Source organism: Hylobates moloch, unplaced genomic scaffold, assembly GCF_009828535.3.
Source record: "Hylobates moloch isolate HMO894 unplaced genomic scaffold, HMol_V3 SCAFFOLD_18, whole genome shotgun sequence".
Lineage (NCBI taxonomy): Eukaryota > Metazoa > Chordata > Mammalia > Primates > Hylobatidae > Hylobates > Hylobates moloch.
The window spans coordinates 39,258,280-39,270,253 of NW_026652293.1; the positions used below are offsets into that span (position 1 = coordinate 39,258,280).

The window sequence follows — 11,974 nt, forward strand, 5'->3', positions numbered from 1 at the left end:
TATATTAAAGAAGACTGGTTTTTAAAAAACATATATATATGTATTTTTAATTTGGGTAACAGGGTAGTTTTGCTTTGGGTGTGTCTGTGTAATACCTGAATTTTTCTGGGAAGGATCTGAAACTCTTTTTGTGCCAACCAGGTTTTGCAGGCCAGTGATGACAGGAGCGAAGGAGGGATGACAGCTGCTGTGTGCGCTCTGCTGACTACCCTGAAAGAAAGACCCAGGGGTCATCTGTGTGCAGACACTGACTTGATCCCCAAAAATGCATACTTATCCATTAGTGTGCCAATTACTGATGTCACCATAACCATCTAACAGAAAATCGTGAAGAGGCCAAGAAAGAAAACAAAAATCACCCACACTATTCCCTTACTACCTCAACCCAATCCCATTTAGACACTTCCTCCATTGCTTTCTCCAATATATGTGCTTTTGTATACAGTTTCAATCACCAAGGTGGAGACCATACAATCATTTCAGCTGTTCTTGCTCCACATAAAATCAAAACCATTTTCCTAGGTTGCCACATAGTGTTTATGTATATATAGTCAGTTAATGGGCACTATGTTTCATTTGGGGTTACAGTCAACCTTATTACCCAAAATGTATTATGTATTTTGCTAAAACAAGTATAATAAGACCTTGATTAGCAGAAACCTGCCAAAATAGAACCCTTAATTGTGGGGAAAAAAGCACCAAATCTGAAAGGAAAAAGGCTTGTTTTAGGGATATATAACATTTTTTTCTCAAAGATTTTCCTAGAATCAGTAATAATTTAGTCCAGTCTTCTAGATCTCCATTACCTGTCCCTCTATTCATTTAAATGAATATGTGAGGTTAATACTGTGTAGTCTTTTAAGGCCAGTGGCTGTTCAACAAAAACTGTATACATAGTGAAGGGCCTTTCTTATGTAGACAACAATATTGCAAATAATGAATATCTTTTTCTACCAAATTATTCTGCATCAAAATTTTAAGCTAAGCCTAAGATCACTGTTATCAGTTCATAAATTATAATTTGGTCCATTTTCTTAACTCTATGATGAAAGTTGTTTAATATTTTAATTCCTAAAATATGAAAACCTTCAAATATATAGAGAAGCTGAAAGAATTATACAATAGACATCCATATAAATAGCACCTAGATTTCACAATGAGTATTTTGCTATATTTCCTTTATCACATAGTCATTTATCTATTCATCACTCATCTTTTTTTTAAAAATTCATTTCAAAGTAAGTTATAGATCTCAGTATACTTCATAGTGGCTATATACATTTAAAGGAGTTTTTTTCTACTTCTCCTTAAAGGATATGATTTAAGTAAATGGTACTATAATAGATAACTAATCAGAACTGAGGAAGTACAGTATATTATAACTTTTGCCTTAAAAAAATTTCAGAAAGATGTGTTTGCCAAGACCTTTACTGCATTGTATTGTAATTTTTGAGGAGTCTCCCTCTGTCGCCCAGGCTGTAGTACAATGGCACAATTTTGGCTCACTGCAACCTCTGACTCCCAGGTTCAAGTGATTCTGTTGCCTCAGCCTCCTGAGTAGCTGGGGTTACAGGAGCCCACCACCATGCCCGGCTAATTTTTGTATTTTCAGTAGAGACAGGGTTTCACCAGGCTCTTTGTTCAGGCTGGTCTTGAATTCCTGCCCTCAAGTGATCTGCCCGCCTCGACCTCCCAGTGCTGGGATTATAGGTATGAGCCACCACGCCCAGCCCCACGACGTTTATAAAAGTACACTTTGCCTGGCTGTGTTCCCTTAGTTGGCTGAGGAAGAGATCTCGCAAGTATTTTTTCCTCTGCGGAGTAAGGAAATTTCTTTCTGGTTTGGTGGAAAGTCATTTTAAAAAAAGATGCTTGGTGGCCCCAAAGCTAGAAGTTATTTCTCTCTTAATGAACTCACTTTCTATGAATTAAGTCAACAGCTTATTCTCCTTCGCGCTCAGAAGAAGGCATTGATCTCCCTATTTTGTAACTGCTCAGAAGGAAATCTGTGTTCCTACAAGATCCTGATTTTTTAAGTGGGTCTGGATGTAAAAATGTTTGGCAATGGAATCTTGTTTTTGCCCACCAGGGTCAGTCTTCAACTCATCATGATGGGAAGACATTTCCTTTTCACAGTCGGCTACCAGCCTTCTTCTAATTAGCCAAATAGGGCAAACTCTTTTATCTCATCCATAATTTTAAGCACCTGAGATCACCTGAGATCAGGAGTTTGAGACCAGCCTGGCCAAGATGTTTTGAAACCCCGTGTCTACTAAAAATACAAAAATTAGCCGGATGTGGTGGCGGGCACCTGTAGTACCAGCTACTCAAGAGGCTGAGGCAGGAGATTCACTTGAACCCAGGAGGCGAAGATTACAGTGACCCGAGATTGCGCCACTGCACTCCAACCTGGGCAACAGAGTGAGACTCTGTCTCAAAAATAAATAAATAAATAAAGAGGAAGATGCTCACATATATTTCTCAAGAGGGACAGAAATCCAGTTCTATCCACTACCTTACCTATCGATCAGTCCAAACTTTTGTTAAATCACACAAACTCCTGTTACCTCTTTGTGCCTTTGTGTATGCTATTTTCCCTGAGATGCCTTTTCTTTCTTTTCCCCAAACTCCATTTGGAGTGAGATTCAATGGAACCTCCTCTGTGTAGCTTCATTCTAATCTTCTGTATACAATAAGGCTTTAATGAAATCATTCAACAAAGATGAGCCTTCCATTAAGGAAGAAGCCTGGCTAGACAACTGTTTCGTTTGTTGATATAAGTCTGGTCAATATCACCACTAACTATTAACTCATGGAATCCTACAGCAGCACCATGTCTTAGATATTTGCTGCCCATTATGTAAGCCAGAAATGGAAAAAAAAAAAAAAAAGGGTTTCAAACTTAATATGGTGTTTATTGGGTTTGACTGCTTTGAAGATTCCCTAAGACAAGCCAGCTACTCTGTAATCCTATCTGAACAATGGTATTTTCCTCACTCATTTTTTAACAGCAGAGAGGAACAGGAGGCAGCTAATGGCTTTCCAGAAGTACCTGTGTGCTAACTGTAAGATCAGAGCATCTTCTGAACAAAGGCCTTGGAGAGGCTTCAGAAATAAGGCAACCAGGGAGGGGACCAAAAGTCATGCTTTTAACCTCAAAACTAAGGCGGCCTATCCATAACCCAGAGAGGAGACTTAGGGGTCACATATAAGTTTCTATAGTCTCATTATGTACCACATGGGGCTAACCATACAGTCTACCATCTTGATTTTGTCAGCCATTACAATGAAAAAAATATAGTGAAATATACTTTGCTAAAAAAAAAAATGGCACTTACATCAGCTTTGCAAATAAAGATGTTTGCTAACCTACAAAATATCACCCACTAAGGCCTCCCTCCCACAGGAAAAACCCCCACACTTGGTTCTCCTAGGAATATGCCATTAATTGCCCTCGGCATGTGTGAGTGGCTAGTCACAAGTTAACTTTATAGCAATATTTAATTGAATGAATAGAACAATGTTGTGCTAATGAGGGTCAAATTGCCACCAGATGTTGCCTCTGTTTTTTTTTAAATAAACACAGCTGTGTACATGCGTGCAGAGGCAATATAGAACTAATAGTGAGAGAAAAGTGGTTCTAAGAAAACATTTGTAAGCAATAAAGGAGAGAAAAATCTAGGGATTAATGAATTTCCATCCCACCTTTCATTTTTATTTCAAACACATGAAAATTCACTAAACTTGGTGCTGTGAATATGCTGTACATTAGATATTATTTCCAAACAACCATTTATTTAAATGGAGAACTTTGTCCCAATGGGGGCAGAAGAGTGAGTCAGTCTGATGAGAAGCCATCGACAACCTGACTATTCTGTGATGTCTTCCTTGCGGAGGTCCAGGAACCAGCTCGGAGTCTTCCAATCTCTAGCTGCACAAGTCCCTGTGCACACTTGGAAAGGCAGGAAAAGAACAGAAATGAAAAGTAGTAGCATTTATATTCTGAAATATCTTAACAGAGCCTCTCCCTGCAGCCACGAATTATAAAAGGGTAATGAAAACAACAGGCATAGCCCTAGAGAGAGGAGGATGAATTCTGTGGCTCCTGGAAGGCCCATCTCATGAAACGGATTTAGAGAACAGTGATGGATACTTAGAATTTTCTTTTTTTTTGAGACGGAGTCTTGCTCTGTTGCCCAGGCTGGAGTGCAGTGGCTCAATCTCGGCTCACTGCAAGCTCTGCCTCCCGGGTTCACGCCATTCTCCTGCCTCAGCCTCTCCGAGTAGCTGGGACTACAGGCGCCCGCCACCACGCCCGGCTAATTTTTTGTATTTTTAGTAGAGACGGGGTTTCACCGTGGTCTCGATCTCCTGATCTCGTGATCCGCCCGCCTCGGCCTCCCAAAGTCCTGGGATTACAAGCGTGAGCCACCGCGCCCGGCCTAGAATTTTCACAAGTATGAAAAACTTGCTTGTGAAATCCCAAAGCAGGTTCCCTTTCATTCTGTTAGTCAATGTAACAGAACTTTCTTTTAAACCTATTCCTGCTCATTTAAAATAATCAGAGATTAAATCTCTCTAGTAAAAACTAGAGTTAGCATAAAATCCAACCCATTTTATAATCAAGCTAGACTGGAACAGTTCCCACTGGACTTCAGTTGTGCCAGCTGGGTAAAAAGCAGCCTATCAACTCACCTTGAGGATGGTGGCCACTGTCTCCTGTGAAGCATTTCTCATGTCCTCCCCATTCACAGATAAGATCTGATCTCCCTGAATCAATCTCCCATCCAGGTCTGCGGCTCCGCCTTTCACGACGTCAGAAATAAACACTCCGCTTCCATTTCTGTTAATACCATACAGCAGTGCAGTATTGGCACAACCTAATATTTCCATGCATAACACGTGTGTGTGTGTGTGTGACAGGATACACACACAGATGCTCCTTTCTTCTTCCAGTTTTGTTTTCTGTTTCTTTCATACCTTGGTAATTTGCCTTTATCAGCACTTGGTGCTTCCTCATTTTTTTTTTTTTTTTTTGAGACGGAGTCTTTCTCTGTTGCCCAGGCTGGAGTGCAGTGGCGCGATCTCGGCTCACTGCAAGCTCCGCCTCCCGGGTTCACGCCATTCTCCTTCCTCAGCCTCCCGAGTAGCTGGGACTACAGGAGCCCGCCATCACGCCCCGCTAATTTTTTGTATTTTTAGTAGAGACGGGGTTTCACCGTGTTAGCCAGGATGGTCTCGATCTCCTGACCTCATGATCCGCCCGCCTCGGCCTCCCAAAGTGCTGGGATTACAGGCTTGAGCCACCGCGCCCGGCCCCTCATTTTTTAAATGGCTACATACTATTCTATGATGTTTCATAATTTTACTTACCAGTAGCTTACTGATGGACATACAGGTTATTTCCATTCTTTAACTATTGCAAACAATGAGCAATGAATACCTGTAAGTATATCTTTAAGATAAAGTCCTGGTGATGGAATTGTTAGTCAAAGAAAATAGTGACTTTTGAGAACTATACATCTCATCCTTTACAATGCAAGTTTTTGTGCTAAGGAATGTAAATGTTCCTTACAAACTCAACCTGAAATACTGACATTCACTAAAAGCAAAAAACATTGCTGTAAATGAAACTGCACCAGGTGTACGTATGTGTCAAAACAAGAAAGCAAACTTCAACACTGGCTCTGTCAGTTGCGCTGCACCCAGATGTGCACTGATTTTTGTTTAGAAATGTACGAGACTCAGCTTTTTTTGTTTGGTAATGCATTTTCAGAGTGATGGTTTTATGGTGCTGAAGTAAAAAAAAAAATGAGATTATGACAGCACAATACTTGGCCCAAAATTAGTACTCAAAAATTGTAGCTAATATTTTTATTTTAATAACAGCTTGGCCTGCTGGACAGACACTAGGCTAGTCACCAGAGGTCTGTGAGGGCATATAACATAACATGCATAAAACCAACTTGATTTCTTCCTTAACAAGATGGTTCATACACTTTAAGGCCATATTAGGATATTACCTGGAAATCCTATAGCCCTGTTGGGATAAATACATACTAGATACCTAAAAGCCAGTAAACCATGGAAGCTAGGCTTTGTTTCAAGCTATTACTTACCTTTCCAATTCACTGCAAGAGAAACTTAGTAATATGATCCTGGAACAAATTACTGTTCAGCAGTATAGACTTCATTTTTCTTTAGTTAAAAAACTTTTTTAGAGACAAGTCTTGCTATGTTGCCAGACTGATCTTGAACTCCTCACCTCAAGTGATCCTCCCACCTCAGCCTCCCAAAGTGTTGGGATTACAGACGTGAGCCACTATGCCTGGCCTAGGAACATATATTTCTTTTTATTTATTTATTTATTTTTGAGATGGAGTTTCGCTTTTGTTGCCCAGGCTGGAATGCAATGGCGTGATCTCGGCTCACTGCAACCTCCGCCTCCCAGGTTCAAGCAATTCTCCTGCCTCAGCCTCCCAAGTAGCTGGGATTACAGGCGCCTGCCACTATGCCTGGCTAATTTTCTGTATTTTTTAGTAGAGATGAGGTTTCACCATATTGGTCAGGCTGGTCTTGAACTCCTGACCTCAGGCGATCCACCCGCCTCGGCCTCCCAAAGTGCTGGGACTACAGGCATGAGCCACCGTGTCTGGCAGCAACATATATTTCAAAAGAGTAGCCTGGCCACTAGGATCTATCTACCTATATTTTTGGTGCAAACTATTACTTTGGGGACATCTTTCTTTTTTTCCTTTTCTTTTTTTTTTTTTAATTTACAGATGGGGTCTTGTTATGTTTCCCAAGAGGCTCAAGTGCAGTGGCTATTCACAGGCATGATCATAGCACACTATAGCCTTGAACTCCTGGCCTCAAGTGATCTTCCCACATAGCTGAGACAACAGGTACATGCCACTGTGCCCAGCAGGACATTTTTCTTAATAGAAAACTACTATCATGAAGAATTATGTTTATCTCTTAACTATGTCTACTCAACTAGTTTCAACATAGTATGAAATTAACAGTATGACGCAAAGCAATGTTCCATGTTAATTTCCATGTCGAAGCAATGTTCTTGACCTAACATTGGATAAATCTCATTCTTGATACTAGCTATTTCTTGGGTATGGTTGCTTTAATCAACCTCTGCAAAACTCCGATCTTAGTAATTCCAAGTGAAAGAACCTTGCTAGTTGTTCTTACTCTGTACAGAAATATATCAGTCTGGGCTGATTGGGCTTGGAGTTCTATCTTGATATGACAATTTTTTTGGTAAGACCTTGCTCAGAAATATGACCCATGTTGTCACATTTTCATAAATATCTTAGTTTTAGAAATCCCATCACTACTTTACATTAGGCTTTCTCTTTCAGTGTTCACAGGCATCAGAGCTCTGGATGAAAAAGGCAGATCCCAACTCCCACAGCACGACTTTACCGTTTCCCAACGATGCTCAGGCCCAGGCCCCGGCCAGCTTTCTTCTGCAGATCCACAGGGAAAATCTCCAAGTTCTCCTCATCCCGGTAGTGTGCCTCATCTCTATACACCACCAGCCGCACCTTCTGGGGGGTCTGCCTCAGGGCTGTGATGGCTTCTTCGTGGCTGGAGTTCCTCAGGTCAACTCCATTAACCTGGAACAATGGGCATCCTGAGCTGGGCTGCTGATGGCAGAGGCCTCTGCCTGCTCTGTCTGCTGAATCTCCTTGATCTAACCAGTAAAGAATCTCTAGAAATTTCCAGCCAATCTCAAAGCAAACAGGTAGTGACCATGAGCAGTATGAGCTACTCTGAATATAAAGGAAGTGGCCCTTAAAATATCCTACCCAACATGTGCACAGAGGGTGGATACATGATAATGCAGTTTTACATAGCTATAAACTTTACTGTGAAATCAATGAAAGAGACAGGAGAGTGTGCACGCAGGGAATTAATTAGCTCATTTAATTGTACTCAGCCACAACCAGAACCAGTCCAATGTGAAGTAGAAAGCTGTTGAGAAAGGAAACATGTTCCCTGACCAAATTGAGAGCTGTATTTCTTAGCTAAACAAGTGTCAGACTCTCATGAACTAGACCTTGTCTGAGGTGTAAGAGAGGAGCCTGTACTGGCCATCTTTAATGAGAAGTATAGGCCATCCATTTAGAATAGATAATATAATGCTGCCAGTTGCCAGCAAACTGTTAACTTGATTTTTGAAAAATTCTCCTCCCACTTAAAGTTTACTGGGTGTTTGCTTGTACTTGAATATACTTTATAGAAGACAGCAGCTACAGAGGGTCTACCTAATAGAAACAAATAGTTTAAAAAAATCCTTATTGAGGTATAATTGATATAAAATAAACTGCACAAACTTAAAGTGTACAGTTTGATAGGTTTTGCCAGATGGGTACTTATACCTGTGAAGCCATCACCACATTCAAGATAATGAACATGTTAGATTTAGTTTCAAGTGACCATTATAACTTGTGGACTTAGAAATCATATAAGTATCAAGGCGTATGTGTATCAAGGCATATGTGCCATTTTAAATATTTAATCTATTCATCTTAAAAAGCCAATTATGATAACATCAATTGATTTGAAAATCTAGGGAGGGAAAAAAAAGAAACCCCAAACTCCTGACCACTAAAACACCATGTTGTATGCTAAGGCAGTCAAGCCAATTCCCAGAGAGGTCTTGCTTATTTTTCTAACCTCATACACTTGTACCTTAATGAATGTACTGGGAATATGTCTTAATCCAATGATGAAACACAGTAAAGGCCTGCAGAGAAATCCTGTAACTTGGGCTGAATTTAATTTGCAATCAGCCTGGCCTCTCCTTTAACCCCTTCTCACCTATGTTTCCTGCCCTTAATTATATCTCTGGTTTCATCTTGGGAGGCAGAAATGAACCACCAAAGGGAAAAATAAAATTCTATGATGTCATTTGTAATGTGCTACATTCAACGCAAAAACGCACATGCTCGCCATAAAATGCCAACTATTCAATTAAGTTCATCCAATGAAAAAAAAAAAACATTGCCTAAAGGTTTCACACCATCGAGAAAGCTCTTTAGTTCCACCTACCAGAATGCCTGGCATCGCCTTCTCTCAATGTCAGCCATTCCATAGTGCAGACATTGCCTGCTTTGGTACTTTTTAAAAGGTTTTAACAACTTTGCTAAATGAGAGTCAATTTGAAAAAGTTAAGCATTTCAATTTTTAATAAGCATCATAGGGGGAAGATTTTACATTTTCATCAACTTGAAAACATTGGTGGCAAGGCATGAACTTCCATTTGGCATAAAGATTTATTAAGATTAAGAAAATATGATTTAAGCTGCCACAAAATCTTTAAAATATCAGGTATATATGTGTATGTGCATGTATCTATATGTATGTGTTTTTAGGAGGAATTTAGTAGGGTATAATGGAGAGGCAAAAAATTTGCAATATTATATAGTCTCATTTGATATTAAAATAATAGACCCGTAAGTTCTATTTTTCCTTTTAGTTAAAAAAAGTTTTCATAGACAAATGTAGATTGATAACCTGTCATGATTCTAAACCACCGTGCAAAGTACACTGAGGAAAAAAAGAATATGCTAAGTATTTTGTTAAACGGGAGAGGAATCAGTGAAGATATAGTTGAGTAGAAAGACAACTTTGTGGATCGAGACCAGCAAAGGAACCACATTTACTGATATAAAATGAAATTCAAAACCATATACCTCTAATATCTGGTCACCAGCCCAAAGTCTTCCATCTCTGGCGGCTGCCCCTTCTTCATAGACTTCATGGATAACTATAGCATTCTATAAAAAATAAAATCTTACTCATTTTCAACAACCACAAATGCTTCCTTAAGCAAACAACCAATAGGCAGCAACCCATAATTTTCTATGTGTTAATAATGTTATATTTTATCTGACATAAAGATAAACAATATACACAGTTATGATATATTCAGAGGTATAATTAAATTTTCCTAAGATTATTATTTCATTCCTTTAAAACTGGCTCTGCCTAATATTTCATGTTAAACTTCTTCCATGTGTTTTACTGTTAACCCTGTACATTGCTGCTGTGTATGAACTTGAGGTGAACTATGTGTCATTCTTATTTACATTTTATAGTGTATTTTGAAACATGGTTTCAGGTATTTATTGGTATTCTAGGATTTGGCATAGATGTGTGGCCTGATGAAGGGGGTTTTGCCAGGCCTTTTTACTTGGGCAATGAAAGAAAAGAACTTAGTGGAATGAATAGGTCCTGGAGGAGAAGAAAATGGGAGTAGGGGAAACAGCATTCATGGACTTCAGTGTAAAACAGCCGTGGGTTCAAATCCTGACTCTGCCTTCTTGTAATCTTGGGCAATTAACTCCTCTGAACTCAGCAATCTGAGCCATAAAATTAGGACAACAATATTTACTGTAGGTAAGCTTTGGTTGGGAAAAGTGTTTCATGGTTAATAAATTAAAAAATAACTTGTATGTCTTCAGATTCATAACCTTAAAAATTATTTTATCATCATAAAAATGACATGTACCCACGTATAGGATTCAAGTAATACTACTACAGGTTGTTGCAAAGCTCAAAAATAGACTGCTTCCCACCCAGACCCAGTCCCATCAATCACCACTCACAGTTTCCAAGGATCTCTCCAGACAATTCACATTTATGCACCCAAATATTTATATATTTTGATGAGAGACTATTCTAAAAATATTAAATTGAGCTTGCCCACCCTCATCCCCCTTCTGTTGAGCAAGTGGTCAAGCTTTGAAATTCTTCGCTTTGGGGATTTTTGTGGAGCTGAAAACTGAAGTAACCAGAAGGCATTGGCTCTTTCTGTTTTTAATAGAACCGAAGAGTGCTGAATGGATTATGATAGGTGTCTTAGAGGGCTGCTGAGAGAGGGACACAACTTTTTTTTTTTTTTGAGATGGACTCTCACTTTGTCGCCCAGGCTGGAGTGCAGTGGTGCGACCTCGGCTCACTGCAAGCTCCGCCTCCTGGGTTCACGCCATTCTCCTGCCTCAGCCTCCTGAGAAGCTGGGACTACAGGCGCCTGCCAACACGCCCGGCTAATTTTTTGTATTTTTAGTAGAGACGGGGTTTCACCGTGTTAGCCAGGATGGTCTCAATCTCCTGACCTTGTGATCCGCCTGCCTCGCCTCCCAGAGTGCTGGGATTACAGGTGTGAGCCACTGAGCCCAGCCAAGAGGGACACAGCTTTTGAGTGGAGATTAGAAACAGAGGTCTATGGGTCCCACAGTAGGGATTTGAGTCCTGCAGTGCCCAGGGTCCTCCTATTCCTTGCCCCCAGTGCACACACACAGGTTTTAAGACCCTGGTGGCAATGGTCAAGGGCTGACATCCTTGACACCTGTCAGAGCCTACAGGCTGACACCTATAGGACCCCAGGCATGAAAGAAGTCAAGCAGCAGGACTTCTGGACTTGAGCGATCTTATAGGCTTGGCCAAGAATAGGCTTGATGATGAGCAGGCAGTGCTGATGGTAATGACCACATCAACGTCTGGGTGTTTGGTTGGTACCCTTTGGAGTTAACGAGCCACCAAAATGGCTGAGGTTGAATTTCACCTTAGTCCAGAAATATGGAGCCTCAGAATTAAGTTCATATGAAGTAAAGAAATGAATATTTCTTGCAAAAATGTGACAAGATAGACAAAATACACACACCTACACACACACACACCCACACCAAATCTTGTTTGTTTGCTTTTTAATTAAAAAAATTTTTTTGAGATTGCATCTCCCTTTGTGGCCCAAACTAGAGTGCAGTGGCTCAATCATAGCTCACTGCAGCCTCGACCTCCTGGGCTCAGGTGATTCTCCTGCTTCAGCCTCCCAAGTAGCTGGGACTATATGTGTGCACAACCATGGCTGGACAATTTTTTTTTTTTAAGTAGAGATGGGGGTCTCACTATGTTGCCCATGCTGGTCTCAACCTCCTGGGCTCAAGCAATC

The 11,974-nt window shown here is 40.3% G+C and overlaps 1 protein-coding gene across 2 annotated transcripts in view; it reads right to left on the reverse strand.

The window, feature by feature from the left end:
- Positions 1-11,974, reverse strand: part of PATJ (PATJ crumbs cell polarity complex component) — a 416,500-nt gene that overhangs the window by 43,890 nt on the left and 360,636 nt on the right. For both annotated transcript variants that reach the window (XM_058430929.1, XM_032137686.2), the window contains exons 34-38: positions 9,714-9,797; positions 7,438-7,631; positions 4,696-4,843; positions 3,866-3,952; positions 96-210 (exon numbers count right to left, since the gene is read on the reverse strand). In XM_058430929.1, the coding sequence (XP_058286912.1) occupies positions 96-210; positions 3,866-3,952; positions 4,696-4,843; positions 7,438-7,631; positions 9,714-9,797 (628 nt within the window). The remainder of the gene's footprint in view (positions 1-95; positions 211-3,865; positions 3,953-4,695; positions 4,844-7,437; positions 7,632-9,713; positions 9,798-11,974) is intronic.